The sequence below is a fragment of the Clinocottus analis genome, unplaced genomic scaffold, assembly GCF_023055335.1.
Source record: "Clinocottus analis isolate CAN_PGR_092001 unplaced genomic scaffold, fCliAna1.0.p SCAF_6, whole genome shotgun sequence".
Lineage (NCBI taxonomy): Eukaryota > Metazoa > Chordata > Actinopteri > Perciformes > Cottidae > Clinocottus > Clinocottus analis.
The window spans coordinates 11,534,587-11,555,572 of NW_027176218.1; the positions used below are offsets into that span (position 1 = coordinate 11,534,587).

General features: G+C 37.9%; 1 protein-coding gene across 1 annotated transcript in view; it reads left to right on the forward strand.

Moving 5' to 3' along the window:
• The window catches only part of pclob (piccolo presynaptic cytomatrix protein b), a 54,459-nt gene extending 35,432 nt beyond the window's left edge, over positions 1–19,027 (forward strand). The window contains exons 20-39 of the mRNA XM_068602892.1: positions 1,573–1,641; positions 1,961–1,987; positions 3,534–3,622; positions 3,772–3,847; positions 3,942–4,067; positions 5,998–6,106; positions 6,331–6,398; positions 6,501–6,739; positions 7,617–7,664; positions 7,755–7,885; positions 8,826–8,852; positions 9,289–9,382; positions 10,252–10,323; positions 10,712–11,003; positions 11,349–11,543; positions 13,555–13,696; positions 13,794–13,852; positions 14,604–14,741; positions 14,884–15,029; positions 15,753–19,027. Coding sequence (XP_068458993.1) covers positions 1,573–1,641; positions 1,961–1,987; positions 3,534–3,622; positions 3,772–3,847; positions 3,942–4,067; positions 5,998–6,106; positions 6,331–6,398; positions 6,501–6,739; positions 7,617–7,664; positions 7,755–7,885; positions 8,826–8,852; positions 9,289–9,382; positions 10,252–10,323; positions 10,712–11,003; positions 11,349–11,543; positions 13,555–13,696; positions 13,794–13,852; positions 14,604–14,741; positions 14,884–15,029; positions 15,753–15,896 — 2,291 coding nt within the window. The 3' untranslated portion in view covers positions 15,897–19,027. The remainder of the gene's footprint in view (positions 1–1,572; positions 1,642–1,960; positions 1,988–3,533; positions 3,623–3,771; positions 3,848–3,941; positions 4,068–5,997; positions 6,107–6,330; positions 6,399–6,500; positions 6,740–7,616; positions 7,665–7,754; positions 7,886–8,825; positions 8,853–9,288; positions 9,383–10,251; positions 10,324–10,711; positions 11,004–11,348; positions 11,544–13,554; positions 13,697–13,793; positions 13,853–14,603; positions 14,742–14,883; positions 15,030–15,752) is intronic.
• The last annotated feature ends 1,959 nt before the right edge of the window (positions 19,028–20,986 follow it).

Consider the following 20,986-nt stretch of genomic DNA (forward strand, 5'->3'; position numbering starts at 1 on the left):
AGTTTATGTATGTTACTAATCAGTTCTTTGCATGTTTGTCATGTGATTTCTTTTGCATGCCTTGGCTTTTTATTTTACAATGGCTTTACTTCTGTGTAGTTAAATCATTACATTTGCTCCTAAATCTGGTATGCACAGAATCTATGGGCTTGAAGTTTTTCATACACATTATCCTCATTACGGCTGCCTTATTTTTTCATCTTTAAAAGTTAAATACTACAATGGTCTTTTAATTGTAATAAGTTACATGAAATATTAAGAAAAAACCCTAAAATGTGATTTTAAGTATTTCTTAAAAGACAAATACTATGTGAAAATGAAATATTTAATCAGTTCATCATATATGCCTCTTAAACATACAGTAAATTGCAGTAACTTAAAATGAGTATGTATTGTAGGATTATATGTGTACATAATATACATGTTTAATGATAATGGTACTAATAATGATAATAATATACATGTTTTAGAATGTTTGGTTGATGACATCTAGAGTGTTTGAGACGCTGTAAAGGACCTTTACATAAAGGTATGACAAGGAGCTTTAGGGACCCCTCTGTCTTTTTTTAAACCCTCTCCCACCAATCTGCAGAACAACTATTGTAGACCCTTGCTTCAGAAAAAACGTATATTTTCTTGTCTATCACATCCATTTAGTTATTTTGGAAAATAACTAGCAGCAGTATGTTTAAAGGAATACTGCTGAATCATTGTGTCGAGATGTACTCAGGGTACAGTTATTAAGGCATTCACTTTATGTAGTTTATCTTTTCTAATCCTAGCATGTCAGTGAGCTGCATCTACCAATGACAGAATAATCTAATCTCCAGGTGTACATTTCAGCCCATACTGCAATGCAATTACTTTTTTACAAGGACTACCGTGCAGTTAATGTGTACTGTTACAAATAATACTGAGCACCATATTATTGTGTCTTATTTGTCTTCTATGTAACTGTATGTCTTTATTTCTATGTGTCTTTTATTTTCTATCTGTATCTGATTTTGCATCCTTGCATGTTGTGCAATATATACGTTTTCCATTTCCATTTCAATAAAGTGAAGGTTTTCTGCTTATTGGTTGTTGCTGTGGATGTCTCATTGCAATGTGAGATGTCTATGTCCCCAAGTAATTGACAGCAAATATTGACATTTATTATCTCCATCTTTTTAAGCGTGGGATTGATAGTGTTCCATTAGGTTAGACAAATTAATTTCTGTCGATGTCGATTTACCACTGGAAAAGTTATTTTTAATATTTACTTGGATACAGTATGTTATGCATTTAGTAGAAACAGTTGCCTCGGACATCATGAAGAAAGTACAATATGAAAGGCCAATAACTTTTATAAAACAATTTCCTGATTAGGACTCAGTTCTTCAAGAAGGGTTGCTGTAATCCACATTGTTTATTAAATAAGTATAATTATGCATAACAACAACAACAAATATGTTTAGCAACTTTAGATTTGTTACTGGACCATTTTCTGAGGATCACTATGGTTAAATCTTTGATAAGAAGGTGATATTTGTCCTGACCCCAGGTAAAAGTGTCCATCTGCCTTGATTACAGCACTAAGTGAATCGATGCTGGCTTTGAACAGAGATGATGCCAGAATCTTTCATGAGAGTATCAGACACGGTAGAGTATTTTACAATAACAGTTAAAAAACATTATTTCACAAGTACTTCTTTGGCTCAATCATACATTAATTGATAGGTTGACTTTTTTTATATCGCTACTGCTTAAATTACATTTCAATTAAACTGCCTGACAGGCTAATAATGTAAGACTTGCAGTAAGTTTAAGCATGCATCTACTATTGACTACTAATTTCAGTGCATGTGCTAAAGTATACTCAAAATACACATTTAGTGTTAGTGCAGTTCCTGTAGTTTGTTAGATTACTGAACATGTGTTGAACGCATTTCTGAAAAAAACATATAACTTTGTACCCCAGCTGGAGGCCCAAACTGGAATATAGAAGGTGAGACAGCATCACAATTCCATGTAGTGACATAGACTGTATGCCTCCATGCCACATATCATCGTTCTGACTGGATCACTTCTCTGGTTGATTTTGGAAACAAATCCAGACTCATTCTAGAATTACCTACATCTCAATAGTATACAATACATGTCATTTAGCAGATCTCTAGTAGTTGACATGTCAGATCTATTCTGGAATAAATTCCATTTTAATGGCACTAGATTGTTTTTTTACATGTTTTATAGTACAGTGACTTCAGTTTTAAATAATTGTGCTTTTATAAGTATATCAAACCCATTTCTAGTATTCATGTTCATGCACTTTTGCAACAAACATATGAGTATACATAGAAGTGTGTTGTGTGATCATGCATACGTGTGAACACAAACATGTTTCAATTGCTATTGCAGTGTATATGTTAAGGCATTTTATCCAAATTGTTTATAGAATTCTGAAAGTTAATGTTGCCAAAGAAAACACTAATACAAATAAAAACTGATTTGTGCTTTCTTTTCTAATAAAGGACATTTAGCTAACAGGCAACATTTACCTTCAACATATAAAGTCATCAGCCCATTTCTTCTCATCAATATTGGCGCATCTCCTTGGTGGAATTAGATCACTGATAATACAAAGAGACATTTGGCCGACCTAAGCACAATCTATCCTTAGTGACAATCTATTGCATTGAACAGCAACTTGATGAGTCACATTTCTAATGTCGAACATTCTCCACCAACTCGCCTTGTTACCATGACTTTAAATGTTTTTTGAGCCTTGCAATAATGATGCCAAATGTAACATTCATTGTCTTCTGGTATTACATATCATGCTGTAAGGTGTTAGATGTGTGTATAATGAACTTCGGGGGTTTCACAGCACACATAACTTTGTAGATAATAAATAAATGAACATAGTATAGTATTGCTTTACAGTTATATGGTTTATTGATCATGTACTATATACTACAGGAAGGTCAAAGATACAGTGGAGACATTTCTCAACAACGTATTGAATATTTTCTATCACTATTATTCATTTTTCTCCAACTCCAACCCACAATGTTTGGTCTGAAATTATTATGAAGTAATAGTACAGAATGTTTAACGGCTTCTTTCAACAACAGTGGTTCATATAAAGTAGCTATGAAAATGTGGACAACGAAGAGCCCCTCACAGTGAGACGGGGAGCACTGCATGGTATCAAAAGCATGCAAAACTTAAAGTATTCTTGAAATGTCTTCATCATTCATTCAACGCTTGTAGTGACCATTTGATCTCACAGTCGGCATGAATAGGGTGGACCAGATCCTATGCTTATGTGTTTTCACCTATTCATTGAGAAAAAAATCGTACAAACATAGAGGGATGTGTGTTAAACTTTAGGATACATACTACGTGTTGCCAAAACTTGATTATAAGATAGTTCTCTGTCCAAATAGTCATTAGCATGTGTAATATCCGATATTTATCAAGCTATCGGGGATAAAGGAGATGTGTTTTTCTGTGAACAATGCTGTTAATCACTATCTCTCTCTGTCTAGCTTACCATCTGAGAAGAGAGGAAACAGATTGGTTTGATAAGCCAGGTGAAGGGCATCCGCAGAGCGGAAACATGTCGGACAGGAGACAGGTGAGATCCAAGTTAACAACATTTAACTTCACACAATGCACACTTCACACTTTGCTGTCTTTACTTAACATGTTTTCACTCAAACAGTAAACCTGACATGTTGTCTGCAAGGAATTTGTCTATGTACTGAAAATGCTTAAAAATTTCAGATGAATCTGGTGCCTTATGCATTCCCTCACACTTGCATCAAGCTGAAGAGAGACCAGAAAGACACAAGTGTGTCAGGTACAACACATAGACATTGCATTTAATGATTGCACACAATCATGTTATATCATCTTTTAGCTAATTATGATTTAAATATTTATTTTTCGCTCAGGGAACGGCCTTGGGATCCGTGTGGTAGGTGGGAAGGAGGTCCCGGGTAGCCGAGGAGAGATTGGAGCCTACATTGCCAAGGTTATCCCTGGTGGTGTTGCCGAACAAACCGGACAAGTTGCAGAGGGTAAGAGGAATATGAGAAAAGGAGGTAGTATAAAATAGGATGAATCTGCCCAAACAGGCTTACTTGGCATCTGTAAAATGATAGATAGATAGATAATTACTGTATTGATCCCCAAAGGGAAATCCAAGGTCCAAGTAGCTCGACACATCACACAACATAATATATACATACACACACTATTAAAAAAGAATGTCTAAAAGAAAAATTAAAAAAACAAGAAAAAAATGGATGGAGGGAGGGGGCGTGTTGTGCAGGCTAACATAACCAGTACCCAGTAGGGGGGCGTGTTGTGCAGGGGGCTAACATAGCCAGCAGATAGTGAACCCCGTATATAAATTGTAAGTGAGTGGGTTGGGGGCTGTGCATGTTTGAGGGGGAGGAGACTATGCAGAGTTGATTTGTATAATTTTCTACTTTTTCTACTCTGGAAATACAACATTCACATTAAGAATGTCTTATGGACTTCATTTAACAAGAGAACGCGCTGTTCAAATTAAGGGTTAGACGGTGCTTTCATTTGACTTTGATACACATGGTAAGAAATAACTTTGCTGAAGCCAGAGAGATTAATGGTGTAAATGCAAATCTTTAAACTGTTATTATTTTTAGGTCAGCGCATAAGCCTTCAGTTAAATCCCTTCCTGAATCACTGCATTCCAGATGGAGATGTGAGAGGCTGCAGTAGCCTTCTGTGTTGTGGTCTGTCATGTCTCATTCACCCAACACAACACATCCAAACACAGAAAAAGCCTGTCAACCCACCCTCAACGGCACTGGGCTGTGTTAGTCATCAAACTATATTTAGCATAATTTTAGACTCACAAATGCAGGGAGGCAAGCATGAACAAACACACATGCACAATATTTAGCTTTATGAACGTTAAGAAATCCCTGAGCATTCATTTGTACATTAAGTTGTTAGAATGTTCTCATAATCTTTATATGTTCATTATTTGGACAGAGATGAGTCTGAATATTAATCGTAATTCCCACAGTTTGAAAATATTTTGAGGACAAAATTGTCTCTTGTTTCTTTCTTTAAAGGGAACTACACCATAGGAAATTTCTATTGCACAGGAGAGGGTGGTGAAGGACAGTTCAGCTAATGATTTTTTTCTTGGTCTGATGCATTTTATATTTGTTTTGGGTTTGGAAATAACAAGATAAAAAAGGTTTGACCAAGTTTCCTTTTTATAGCTGCATTATTTGTTATAAAGAAATAGGAATAGTGGTCATGCTGGCAGTGTTCAAGCGTATACTGAATTGAAAGATGTGTATGTTTCAGCGGAACATGCCTTCAGGTGCAAAGTGAAATAAAGTGGGGGAGGATACGGAAAATGATGTAGAGAGAGAAGAGGGAACACTCTAAATGAGCACATGCTCATGCTGAAGGATATAGAGATAATAAATCAAGCCTTTATTGTCACAGCAGCTGGTGAGTTGCTCTGAAAGCAGAAGTCTAATATGAAGACCAGATTTCATTTTTGTAAGTGAGGCCTCTTATAGCTCTAGCCTTGAGTTGTAAGTTTGAGTTACATACACACAAATGTGTGTATGTACATACACACATTTGTGTGTATGTATTGAAATATTACTTTGAGATGCATCGTTTTGTCTCATTTATTTTATGTCCAATATGCCAATCTTTGAGTAAAAACAAATAAGATGGTTTGTTAAACTCTGTTTGTACAATTCTGTAATTATTCAATGTTAAAGTCAACACCACAGCCAAATGAAAACTGTTTAGTTTCCCACTGGGTGTACTTCAAACTAAAGCATTTATTCTGCTGTGTGAGTATGTAGGCTGCATTATCGAGACTGAATCATGTTTCATATACAAAGAGGGCGTGAAAGGAGTTTGCTGAAAAGCGATAAGATATGGTGTGGGAATTGTCTCTGAAACTGCCTGCCTGCCTTCATGACACCACAGGAATGCAGGTGTTGGAGTGGAACGGAATCCCTCTGACGGGAAAGACTTATGAAGAAGTGCAGTGCATCGTGAGCCAGCCACGTGCAGAGGCGGAGCTCTGTGTGAGACTGTGAGTTACATCTGTCATCATTTACACCTCAATCCCACTGAAACTCCAACATGTTTAGTTGCAATATGGTAACTCTGCATCCCTGTACACCTTCTCTCCTCCTCCTCTCCCTTCTCTTCATTCCACACCCCTTCATTTGACAAATATCACTCTATGACCTATTACTGCTAAAAAAAAACACCGGTTGATATTCCATTATACATTTCCTGTATGGATCCAAACAGCGACCTTAATATGCTGTCAGACCCTGAGCACCCACAAGCCCTGGAGCACCATGTCCAGCTTAAGGCTGGTATGTACAAGGATTTGTTGATATGTCTGCATGCATGCATGTATCTGTGTACCTATTTCACATAAATATAAGGTGAATTACTATACGCATTTGTCTCAGTAGGTGGGCAGCGTTCCCCTGGTGTGGATCCTAAGCAGTTAGCGGCAGAACTGCAGAAGGTGTCCCAGCAGCTGGCTCCTGGTATGTCTGGGGCAGGGCTTGGGCCTGGGGGTTTGGGTGTCCTCTCTGCACTGGAGCGGTCCGCCCTCATCCACTCGGGTACTGGATCGGCTACCTCCAGTGGTGTACCAAGCCCCGGCCAGCCCGCATCCCCTGCCATAAACAAGAAACAACGACACAAGGTTGTGGATTTGATCAAGTAGCACACTTTCTGCTGCCTCATCTTCAGTTGTGAAGAGTTCAGTTTACAATGGGATGACAAGAAGGAATATAGAAAAGGAAGAACTAGTTGATATGTCAAATATTGATACGTTGTGTAAAATGTTAATCTATTTTCAACTAATAATAGTATGGGTCTGTTTTGAGCCGTATTCTGTGGAAACCTGTGTGCACCTTCATTAGTATTACCTCATGCTTACTGACACTCCAAATAGGAGGTTGCATGTGAAAGTCAAATAGTGTGGCTGTGTGTCATCATAAAAAAGTGGCTGGCAAATTATAGAAAGAGAACAAGTGGTGCTTTGCATGACCCTGGGTATGGGTGTTCTTTGCACATGCAATGGGAAACATATACATACTTTAAATAAATTATTCATTATAAGCAAATGTTTAAATGCTTGATTTTTGAAAAGTATGTAACACTGATAGAACAAAAGGGGATGCATTATGTAATGAGAAATGGTGATATCTGCCGTGTACAGAATATATTGTATTTGTACTTTGTAAATCATCTAAACTGAAATTTACATGTTTTAATAATGTCTAAGTACCTAAAATAATTGATTAACCTTCTCAAACTTCACTGAAGGACTCTCCAGTCAATTAAACAGCTCCCATAGTCAAACCTCTCCTGAGCGAGATATAGATCCAGTGAGAAATCTTTACTCGACATCTTTTCTACAAGGACAACCTATTCATCTGTAATTTCAAGAGTGAAAGTCAAAAGCACCATTTACTGCATCTAATCCCAGGCAAGTCTGGTACGAGCTTTTCTTTGTGGGTCAGATCATGAAACAATCTTTTTACAATCATTGTATGCTCTTCCTAACTTTCTTGTAGCCAATAGAAGTAATACGAACACCTCATCCCATCACTGGAGAAATTCAGGTATTAAACTCTTTCATAAAGTAATAGAGAAATATGTTCGGCTGTAGTTTGGTCTATCTCACCCATCCCCCACCACTCGTTTTCCCTCAGCTCCAGATCAACTACGACAGAAACCTAGGAAACCTGATCGTCCACGTCCTGCAGGCTAGAAACCTGGCCCCGAGAGACAACGACGGCTACTCCGACCCTTTTGTCAAGGTCTACCTCTTACCGGGAAGAGGGTGAGCTCTGAGTGTGTTTAAGTGTTCGGAAATGTCTGGTCTGTGTCTGCCTTTCTGCTTCTGTGTCTGTCCCGTTTCCTCTCCCCCTATTTCTTTCTGACTTTATATTTACTGTCTTGTACGGAACTGACTAACTACCTGAGTTTGTATGAGAGAATGAGACTGGACATGATGACATGAGGCAGTCATTTGTAGTTTAATTGATCATTTAATATTATTTAATCTCTTTGAATCAATAGATGGGTGTTTTAGATTGTATACAAAGCTGTGAGAGTAGACATACAACAATAGTATAATATGTTGAATTACATGGTGATAGACAGCTTAAATGTGTCCAAACATACAATATGCTAAATTCACAAGTTCTCTCTTACTCTGCCTAGTTTTGACTGAATTAAGAATTGTAGTAGTATCCCTTGGTAGCTTGCCAAATCCACCATCTTCCCAAGACTCTGAGATCTGTAATCAATAAAGCCTTTGTCTGCTCTGTAACAGTATCTGCTCTTAGATAATGACCCCATTGGACATGTTTATGGTAGTATAAGCCCTCTCTGTTACACACTGTGTAGGTTAGAAATAAAAGCTCTGTAGGAGAGCACTTTCCCACCCCCACGGTATCATTTGAGAGTATTTTTGAATGCATTTGTCAGACATTAATATTAGAGTGCACATCCATGCTATAACAACAACAGAATAGTGAATTGGTCATTCACCCATGAACCAGTTGTAATCATTGTAAGGCTTTTTCAGTCTTGCATCACATACATTGCTTGGGCACAACAACAGTGATACACCCTGCACCCAGAATGTTGATTGCCTCAGCTCTCTATCCTTTACTGTATTTTCTTTGAGCTCTCTGAGCTTCTCTGACTGTTTTTTGTGTTTTTGCTTTTCTTGTCTGTGATATCTGCCCTCCTCCTCCTCTTCTGGACTCCCTCAGCCAAGTCATGGTTGTCCAGAATGCAAGGTAGTGTGGTGCTGATCTTTGCTTTTCGTTGGTGTTATGTTTTTCTTTCCGTAAATTATGTCTCCAACGTGTTTTTCCATCCTTTTGTTGTGGCCTTTGTTGTTCGTCCAATTATCGGCTCTATTTCATGGTGTTTAAGAACACTCCTGTCATCGCTTTTTCTCTCCATGCCTCTCACTTTTAGGACTCCACAGCCTCTATTGCTGAAGTACTTTGTAATTTTGTGAAAGCATCTTTGACAATTTAAATTACAATCACATTTGAATTTGTTTTTGTTGTCTTCACATCAGGACATTGACTAATTTACAGGCATCTCTTCTGTCCACGTGTATTAGTACATCACAGTGTGGTGAATGTTTGCCATGGGGTCAGGCAGGGAAGAGACATCTTAATGCATTACTGACCACCAATCATTCTTAATATCATGACTTATCAGTGCTGATAACAAAAGAAGGACCAAGTATGCCCAGAAGACGATGAACCCAGAATGGAACCAGACCGTCATCTACAAGAACATTCATTTGGAGCAGGTACAGTTCGGAGTGACATGAACACACACACTCACACAAACACATACACACAAACTCTAACTTACTTTTCATTGCTCGTCATTTTAGGTGAAGTGGATGTCTAACACTCCTATTAGGATTCTGTCCTCATGCCTTGTCCCCAGGGCTGTTCTCTGAATCCCTTTGCAACCTCTTATCCCAAGACTCAAGTTGACAATTATCATTTCTGCTCTAACGCAGTCTCATCACAGACAGCATAATTGCGTGTCATTTTAACAAAAAGAGTGATAGAAACTTGGTAATCATGTGGCTGTGTGCTTGTCTGTCACTTTGTAAACGTCACTTTGGGTGTGTGTGCTTTTCTTGGAAACATATGTTGTTGGTGACAAAGACACCACCCAAACTGTAGTGACCACAGAGGGATGAGTGCATATGCACCAGCTTTAGTGGTCAGAGATTAGATTGGCTCCACCAGGGCGGCCTGCTGGTAATCACGTCTCATTGCTGGTCAAAGACTGCTGTCCCTAAAAGTGTTGCTTCATCGTTTGTTTGCCCACAGCCCTCCCTACAATATATTTCCATCTCCTACCACATATTCCGATATACAAATACACACAAGTTTATGCACACAAACTAAATATAATGTAATTAGATGCCCTTGCTTCCTTTTCTTACAACAATGGATGGCCCTTCTATTGTAGGCTTGCCTTCATTGATGCACTGCTTATACAGTGTCTCTGTTTCTTCCACGCTTGTGCCACTCACATGCACACAAACACAGGCCACGATCACACACGCACATTTCTCTACCTCACACATACGTACATGCACACATGAGCCCACGTTATAATCTGTGCCACTCTCTGCTCTTCTTCACTCTTTCTATCCAGTTAAAGAAAAAGACGCTGGAGGTGACAGTTTGGGACTATGACAGATCCTCCTCCAATGACTTCCTTGGAGAAGTGAGTGCTTTTGGAATCTAAATGTCGAAAGCATTTAGTGTTTACCTCACAGAAGAGGTTTCTGCTGCTTTTTCTCGCTCCTTAGACCAGCTTTTCCTAAAACTACCTAATGCTATTAGCATCATCTCCCTCCTCTCACTAAGTCAAAGTCAAGTTTTGTTTAATGCCTGTACATCTCTTTAGTGAGCAGGGCTATTCTCTGATGTGCTAATTGAATTAGCCAATGTGTTATAATTATTTAGCAAATAGTGTTTGCACACACTGTATTGTTATTTACCTTCATACAAATTCCTCTCTGTGTTCACTTGTATCATTAAGTCTTTTCCTAACTATTTATTTTCTTTCTCACAATGTCACTGTGTGTGTTTGTATGTTAATTGTGTCTCAGGTGTTGATTGACTTGTCAAACACTGCTCAGCTCGACAACACACCTCGCTGGCTGCCTTTGATGGAACAGAGCGAGAGCATTGAGCATAGCAAAGCCCACCATGCTTGTCAAGGCCCACCAGGGTCCGGGTCAGGTCATGGTTATGGTCAGGGACACAGCCTGGGACATATGTCAGGCCCTGGGATGGGCCCTGGGCATGCTGGAGGACAAGGACCAGACGGGAGTCATGATTCACCTAAGAGCTCTGTGATCAAGAGCAGAAGCCATGGAATCTTCCCTGATCCATCCAAAGGTAACGTAATCCTTGAAAAGTACTTGGTTGCATCTAGAAACCTACAGATCCTCAATTTCCATAATTTAAATTAGCCATTTTATTATATATGACACATCATCACACAGATTAGCCTTAGCAGGTGCCCATATGTGACAAAATCTGTTATGCATAAATTGACCTCTCAGTTGCCATCACGATAGAGGTTGTTACAATAGTCATTGTTTTCTCAACTATCAACTGCTACATGGAACAATAAGGGCCGCTGTGGAGCAGGAAAAATGAATACTGTTATTAGAGTGGATTCATCTAAATCTATTTCCTCTCATCCCGTTGGCAGTTCTAAACACCCATTTATTCTTTCAGACATGCAGATGTTGCCTTTGGAAAAGTCCCACAGCAGCCCCAGCAGCTCTAAGTCCTCCTCTGATGGTCAACTGCGCTCCCATGGCCCCTCACGAAGCCAAAGCAAGAGCAGCGTCACTCAGGCCCACCTTGAGGATGCTGGGATAGCCATTGCTGCCGCCGAGGCTGCCGTGCAACAGTCCCGCCTGCAACCAAGTAAATCCCAACCCTACCCATGATACACTTCCTGTGACATGCTTCCTTTTTCCTGCGCATGCACTCTTTGTTGAGATTGTTTGATGAAAACCTGAACCACTGAGCGTTCACCTCCTTAACATTAACATTTAAGCTTTGCCTTCTGCTCTCCTCATCTTATTCTCTGAGCAAAACGTGATTTGCTTTGATCAACAATCTTAGTTTAATTTCTCCTCAATGTTAGATCAATCCTACTAATATAATCACTAAACAAAGTCTAAGGCAGATGAAAAAGACAAATAACTGAGATATCAAAACTAACTGTTAAAAACGTATTGTATTTAGTCTTCTATCGTATTTCTCATTCATCAAAAAAATGTCCCTACCTATTTTTGGAATCTTAGGTAGGACATAAAGGTGCTTTATTACTGAAGTATTTACACAGCAGAAGAGTTCAACAATAACAAAACTAAAGTTTAATTGTTGTGTCTCCATCTGTGCATGTGCCAATCCCAAGCATATGGTTTCTATAGAACCCAGTGTGGAGATCTCCAACCCCAGTATAGAAACCAAACTGGGATGTCAATCCCTCACATCTTGCACTATATTAACACAAGTTACACAATATCCACTGTTGTGTTATGCTTAATCTTTAGTGTGACGTCCTAACAATGAAGGACTATGTTGTCTTCCCTTACTGAGATAAGTTAGCCCAGTGTCAGAAATACTTAAGCATGCAGTTGCAGCTTCCCTGGCTACTGTTCCCCTGGCCACTGAGGACTTTGTGATGCTGCAGTCTCTCTGTGTGTGCATGCGTGTGTCATATGAATGAACCCTTAGATAGGTGGCAAAGCCCACACACAAACACACAGGCTCCTCTCCCGACCCAGTCCTCTACAAAACCTGCCGCCTTAAACAAAGAGGACACAAATCTGAGACTGAAGCAGTCAAACCAGGAAACACATGCACACCAAGAGGTTCAAAAGGCTACAGGAGGCTCACTCACCGGCCAATGAGAGTAAAGTGATCAGCTAACCGTGAGAGGAACAGAAGTGTCAAGGGAAGGTGAGGCAACATAGGAAAAATTCATTAACTCATTAACCATGATGCAATATTACTAAAACACAATGAATAACAACCTAAATTACCTTGACCATATGATCAAATGTTTAAATAATTATCATTTAATTGTTTTGATGTGTGTAAATCTGTGAATGTCTGACAAAGTGCATGTACATGTATTGTTTTGTTTATTTGTTTATTCTGTTTTTGTTAATGCCTCGTAGTTAGATTGTTTCAAACATAATGTAACTGCTGGGCAATTAGATTATGAAAATTGAAATGCACAAGTCTCTTTCTTAAATGTATGAGGTATCCAATAGTTATATGACGAGTATTAGTCATTGTTTTAAAGCAAATGTAGGCAGTGGACACTGAGATCATGAATACAAAGAATGTGTCCACCCTCGGTCTGGACAGAAATACTTTGCATATTCCCTGAACTAATCACACTTATTCATACTGTAAGGGAACTCAACAGCAGCCAGGAGCTAAGATTAAATAATGAAATCTATAAAAGAACATCCATATTCTCATTTTAATTTGTGACTTGAATTCAGTGACCTTCACTGAAGGGAATTGCTGTGATCTTCATGAGTTAATCAAGGTCATTTACACTACATTGCTAAATGCAAGGACAAACTGTCATTTACGCTGATCGGTCCCTCCCAAGATATGTTGTTATGTGATGCTCAGTCATGTTGTGTGTGACAGGCAGCAGCATCACTGTGAGTAAGTGATAGCAGAGTGTGCGATGTGTTTCTGTCATGTATGCATGATAGATAGATAGATAGATAGATAGATAGATAGATAGATAGATAGATAGAGAGATAGATAGATAGATAGATAGATAGATAGATAGATAGATAGATAGATAGATAGATAGATAGATAGATAGAGAGATAGATAGATAGATAGATAGATAGATAGATAGATACATTCCTCAGCTTCACGCTCGCTCTTGCACCCTCAGGACCAGGACACCGACTGGGTGATGTTTCAGGATCCGTGGTGCTGTCTGCTCCGAATCTTCTGGGAGACACCTATGGAGGTCTGGACGGGGAAGAGGGGGCGGGCATTGGAGTGGACAGTGCCATTTTCCAAGTACCACGCATGTGAGACCATTTATAGCCATTTATAGCTTTATAGCTTATTACATCAAATTGTTATTCATTAGGTCTGACGATGCTCATATGTTTTTTTTTTCCACAGTGGTAAGACCATACCGAATGGCACTGACAAAAACCAACTAGGGACCCCAGAAAACGAAGGCAAGTTCCAGAAATGTGCTCCGTTTACAGTTCTTACTTGGTTGTAGGTCTCCCCCTGCTGGGAAATTTGTATAACAACACCATGTCATTCTTTAATTATTTACCCAGACACGCTTTTAACCTCCTCTACTGTGTTTTCACAATAACTCCATTTAATTATGGAGTCAAATGCTCAGTTAAGTGCTTATTGTCCAGAAACAATATTTACCCATCCCAATGACTTAATGCAAGGCCTGTGATCGTGGGAGAGAAGTGGATGTCACACTATCCCACCCACTGTCATAACCATGTCTACATTTCATGTAGCTCAGGTGTCATGATGCCTCCCATTCATCTCTGGTTACAGTTTGTAACAAAGAGCCCAGGTTCATCTTAGGCCGCAGCCTGGCAGCTGTTACACAGATGAGGGTCAGGAGGTCAATTCCATGATGCCTGGCAACTCATTTAACACATTTAACCCAACCTGCCTTAGTTACAAGTACAACTCTTATACTTAAATATCAATGGACATACCTGGCAGTCAATAAGACCCAGATAAAACTGTGTAGATGATCCCTGACTTTCATTCTGCTGTGAGTCCAGGTTTAGTGATGCACAATTGTTAAATTATTTACATAATACTTTTCTGAAGAGTTTGACTTCAATTACTTAGCAGAGTTTGGCCAGGACCAACTAAATAAAATAAAAAATGAAATAACAATCCTATTCTAAAAACTAATCACCAACATCTCTTTTTCATGCTTATTTTTAGGCGGTAAAACACAAGTAATGGGGGAGATCAAGGTGGCTCTCAAGAAGGAAGTCAAGACAGAAGGGGATCAACTGGTCTTGGAGGTCCTTCAATGCAGAAACATCACTTACAAGTTTAAAAGTCCCGACCACCTACCAGGTCAGCTAGTAATGTGTAGTATAGCCTACGTGTGCACATGCATGAGTGCAAGTATATTGATGTGTTTTTATAGAAAACATTAATACTAGATAATCTGCAATTTCACTAATCCATCTGTATGATTTATCTGATATGTCTTCAGATCTGTATGTGAAGTTGTATGTGGTCAATGTAGCCACTCAGAAGAGGATCATTAAGAAGAAGACCAGAGTTTGTCGACACGACCGAGAGCCCTCTTTCAATGAGACCTTCAGATTCCCCCTCAATTCAACTGGACACTCCATACAGGTACAGCAGGCCACTAGGGAGATAGCTGCAGACTAACAGACAAGGAGCAAGCTCTATCCATCTGTCCCACAACACAATATTACTCCAATTGGATGACGATTACATTTTTTTTGCATATCTGTTTGGCATATCCATCAGAGAGAATTGATTTCATGTAGATGTGCGGTCATTTGTGGTGTATTTATCCAGCTTATCCAGTTCAGTTAACATCCAGCATCTTTAAAATGGTTCATTGGAGCTAATGAAAACTGGAGGCTTGTAACCAAGTTTTATAAGCCGCTGTGCATTCTCATGTAGAAGCTGAGAGAGTGAAGCTCATCTTGGAGGGCTAAAAGATACATCTAAAAATAACTGGTCATTTATATAAAAAGGTAAATTTTACACACTGTCTAGTTAATAGCAAATCATATCTCATGCACACCAATTTGTTTTTAGACAATGCTGAAGGAAAATTAAGTGTGATGTGTGTGAAATATAAATATATGTATTTATAGACTTGTTTGTAGTTAATAATACTACTAATATTGCATTCTAATTGAAAGGTTTGTCACCCTTCACTCAATGGTGGTTGCATTATTCATGCTGAATAACATGCTTTTACCAATGTTTTACCACTCTTCAACATGAAATGGGTGTGTGAGCTCATAAAGCACAAACGCCAACAAATAGATAACAACAGAGTATGTCATGACACATCCCTTTCCCTCTCCAATGTATCTCCAGCTTTTCTTGGTGTCAAATGGAGGCAAGTTCATGAAGAAGACCCTGATCGGGGAAGCCTACATCTGGCTGGACAAGGTGGACATGAGGAAGCGAGTGGTCAGCTGGCACAAGTTGTTCGTCAGCTCCACTCAGACCATTCCCTGAGTGCCACACCATAAAGATGGATATGCGACAGATTGACAAAAGGTGAAGCCAGAATGTTGTAGTTTAGAGATCTGATTTGACAAAACGATGATGATGAGAAGAAAAGAAATGTCATGAAGATGAAATAAAAAGATCCACTTAATTAACTTCCTCTGTTCATAAGTTATCAGAAAGAGGAAATGATGTGCTAATACCATAATAACTTGATCAGTCCAACACTGCCAGCACACATGTCCACCTCTTCCCAAATCAAGTCTGTGCTGGCTGTGGACTTTGCTTGTAGGATGCAAAGATGCAAAAACCACAGCAGGCACTGGGACACACTCAGCAGCAATATGGCTTTGAGAGCAGCAGTGTCTTTCTTACCATAGGTCCAACTCCATAATCCACATGTGACTTTGTTGTTTTGGTGCTGTGCAACTGAACTAACATATCTAACAGAGGGAGGGATGGGTTTTTTTTTCTTTACCTTGATCATCAACTGAAATGTGTTTTCTTCATGTGAGAGTCATTATTGTAATTCCCAAATGATGTTTGTGATTTGTGTGGACATCAGTGGTCTTGACGTGTTTAATGATGAAGGAATGCATAATGTTTTTGTATTATAGTCTTTCGGTTTCATGTAAAAAGAGATCAAAAGAAACAGAGATGACTTTTGCGAGAGGGTGAAGTAAAACATGTACAGCACTAGAGACTGTAGATATCACACATGCAGATTACAGAGAACCACATTGTACAATGTGATGTAATATACATCGATATCAGATACAGAATATTTCTAAATACAATATACACCATAAGAGTTGTTCTCTTGTCACTAGATTATATATCATTAACTATAGACATATCTTTATTTAAAGCTGTGGGTGGCGCACTGACAATCTAGTAGGCTCCTTTAGTCTGTGGTGTAGGCCGTCTTAATAGTCGTTAAGCGAACGTGGACCTATGTGAGCTAAAGGATGAAGCTCCTTTAGTCCTCTGATCACACTGATGTACCATTAGATATTCAACAGGTTGGTGATGGATGACAAATTGTAAAGGTCAAGGTAAAAAAAAGTGACATATTGATATTTCCCTGGCATGCTATTATGTATGGCAGATCAGATTTACAATAAAATGAACCGCATTTGTGTTTCGAAGTTGCTGTGTTGACAGTTACATGCCAATCACAGAGGATGACGAGAATTTATCCATCTGTGTCATGTGTACGACATTTTACTTTCAGGCTATTATGGTTACTCAGAGTGTGCTGATATTTATTTCTGTGGAGCCTATAATTTAATTACAGTGTTGGAATGAACATGTAATTAACACAAGTTGTGTCAAAACCCTACGTGGGTCTGCAACTGTCATCACCTAATGATGACAGCTGTGATTAGTAAAGCCCCCCTGGTTGCGTTTTACCAGAAAAATATCTAAAATCAAGAAGAAAAAAAAAAGATCTTTCCAGTCAAATGTTAAGGTTCCTCTGTGTGTCTGGCTGTGCTGTAAAACTCACACTGTTTTGTGTCAGTGACTCCCACAACACAGTGAACCAGCCTCTTTCACTGCCTGTGACCAAAAGACTCACTCAGGCTCACTGGGGTTCAGTCATATTTAAGTCTCAGTACTAAAGTGGAACAGGTGACACACGTATTCATCTTGTAATGTCTCGCCGCCATATTTACAGAATGAAAAAAATACCATCAAGTGACTCTCATAACTACTGTTGGTGTATTGAAAACATATCACAGGGCTGATGCAATTTTTTTAAAGATTAAATATAACAGAGGAAACAACAAATACAGTTAGAACAAGATGTCACTTAAGTCTTATAGCAAAGGATAACAAAAAAAGAGAATATAATGAAAGGAGGGGAAACGTGGTTGATCTTTCAGATAATTATTTTGCTGTGCCAACTTTTATTTTTTTAAATTCCAGACACATTGGTTCTTAACTCTATGCAACAGAGATGTGTTTGTATGCATTTGCTTTTTTGGAATTAAATGTTATATATGTGAACATATGGTCTAAAAAAACATGTCTTACAGAGAACAACTTTAATTTTAACATCCCTGAAAGAAAATATAAAATATATAGTTTTTTTTTACTGATTTTAATATAAATTGTTAACACCTGTTAACATTTACTTGGAGCTTGTGCACTTTATTATTATATTTTTTTTCCTTGTCTAATTCTAACTGTCATGACATGCAAGATTATGTGTTTTGTGTTTCTGCACTGAAGTGAACTGAATCATGGTATATGTGGTGACAGAAAATATTGTGATGTGCATTTTGTATCGATGTGGCAAAAGAAAAACAAGAAGACACGTTGGGGTTCCTGAACACGATGCACAATCTGAGGAGAAATCAATCTTACTGCATAACGCTCATAGTCTACTTACCAGTCTGTGTACAAAGTACAGTAAATAAGACATATTCCCTAAATGCTTAGTCATGACTGTTTAACCCCTCGTGTTTCATTAGACTTCCCTCTAATTACTGTTCGTTAAGATCAGCTGTTGCTTGTAATTGTGAATCCATCCATTTGTTGTTGTTCTGAGGGGTGTGAATGTGACTTAAGTCCTTTGACATGTGTACATAAAGTGTTTATTTTCTACAAAGATTGAATGTTTATATTGTCCGAAGTTTGAGCATGTGAGTGTCTAAAAAAAATCACAGAAGACTTATAATTGTACAGCAATGCGTGTCTGTAGTTGTATAAGAGGAGTTGACTGTGTAATCAAAACATGTGCTGTCAACCAATGACTGTCTGTGCAACCACGTCCCGTAAATGGCTGAAACAACACAAAAGGGTAAAAAAAAAATCTATTCAACTTCAATAGTTGTCTGAGACTTTATGTTTTGGATGTTGCATGTTTTGTTGATGGTTTGTCTGTATATTTTGCCTACAGATTATGTTTAAAAAGAGACACAATATGTATAGATTTATCTGTATGCTGACTGTAAAGAAACATGCTTGTAAAATTGTCTTGTTTTTCACTCAGTGTAAAAACAAAGAATCTAATGTTATGGTTGTGTGGTTGTACACAGGATGTGTTGAGATATTATGCAAATTGTGCTGTAAAAATCAGCTGTTTCCCTTGAATCTAAAGAATAAATATTAAGAAGAGCTATATTACACATGCAGAGTTGAACTTGTTATTCTTTTGATTCATAAAAGAGCATTTTAAAGAATGTATACTAACATATTTCTTCTTACATGCGCTTAAAAAGACTTGTTATAGTCTACAAAAACAACAAGACAACGGTGTGCAGTCTGGCACTATGTAATTCCTAAATGGTACCACCAAATGGCACTAAAGTAATGAACATCTTGGGCTTTTTAAAAATTTAAAGTAAGAAAGTAACCCCTATTCAGCATTATATATATATAATTTTCAATTATAATTTATTAATTCAAGCTGCTCATAGGTACGTGCATTTTGGTTTCCATCTTCTGCTTTCAGTAGACCCAGGCCCTTGTGCTCTCCAAATTGCCATCCAAATGAGGTATGCAACACTTCACAATAAACAACTTTAAAGATACATTTGTATGAACAGAGATGCATACAAAGAGACAGACATATTCTTGCTGCCATTTATGGTGCAGTCAATAATGTACTTTACAGCTTTTTAACAATTCTGATTTATTTTTAGTAAAAACAAAACAAAACATTATTGTCAGTTTTCATTTATCAAATGACCGATTTACTCTTTTATTAATCTTTTTTTAAAAGGAAAATCACCCTTCATAACACATAACTAAAAAGCCTGCAATCTGTTTCTAGCATACTTTGCCGTTTTTCTTCTTTTGTGTAAAGTCAGTGCATTTACATACAAATAGAAGCATACAATATGTCCATGATAGGCCATGACTTTATTTAGCTGTAATGTGAAGACATGACCACTTTGATGCAGAATTGGCTCAAGCTAACATCTGCATCCTGTGGTAGAGAACAGCATCCTGAGCTCACTCAGCATCCTGAGGTCTCATATTTTAAAAGTGCTGATGTGTCGCGATCTGGTTTGGGACTTTCTGCTGTTACTTGGGTACAACACTTACAAAGTTATGCTAAATGTCAAAATGTATTAAAAAAAAACAGTTTCAAAACAACTAACTGCAACAATGTAGAATCCTAATTTTCATAAATCCGTCCTTTACAATGACTGATATGAGTCATTTGACTCTGGTAGTCACTCTCCTGAAGTTCAACGTGACTGCAAGCTTTTATCGTAGAGAAGCGATTTAACGTTGATTCAGCATTAATGAAACTGAATGAAAGTGAATTGAATTCCTAAATTCAAATCCTATTCAGTTCTTCTATATTTCCTATTCTCTGAGAATAAACTGTTTTATGTATTTATCTTTGTATAGGTTAGATTAATCGAACCAACAGAAACACTCTTGTGTGGGGTAAATTTACAAGCAAATTTTAGTTGACTTTACTTGACAAATTAGGTTAACATTACTTGGACAATTGATTTGTTGCATGCAAAAAAGTAACTAATCATACAAAAAAACAGCATTGCTTATTCTACATAATAATAAGTGTGTGCAAAAAGTTTCATAGATTGTGTAAGATAAAGCAATACATTTTTCTGTCAAATATATCATCAAGTTCTTACATGTACCTCACGTGCAATTTAGACTTTGCAATAGTTTGATAATTAGTTTTCATTGCTTGTATTACTGTTATAAATATGCATTATGGGTGTTCAAATATATAACAGAACAAATGTCTTGGAGATAAGGAGCCAAAACTACTGTATTTATTTACTGTAACAGGGCAACTTTAAAGCATAACTCTTTGAACAGCAACTGATTCTTCTGATTTTTCAAATGGCCTCTAGATGGCAGTATCTTCTATCAAATAACCTGATCCTTAACCAGTGGATTTGAACACGTATTTCCTTAACGTCATTACCAGATTCCATGTCAACAAGTGGTTCTTAATATGCGCCTAATAGGCGGACATTAAACATTGTACTGTATGTGCTTATTCATTTAATTGAATGATCAATATATTTAAATAAAAATAATGTTTTTTTTGTATTTGGGAATTCCCAGTTTGCATGGAGGAAAAATGCAAGACTTTAATGCAAACC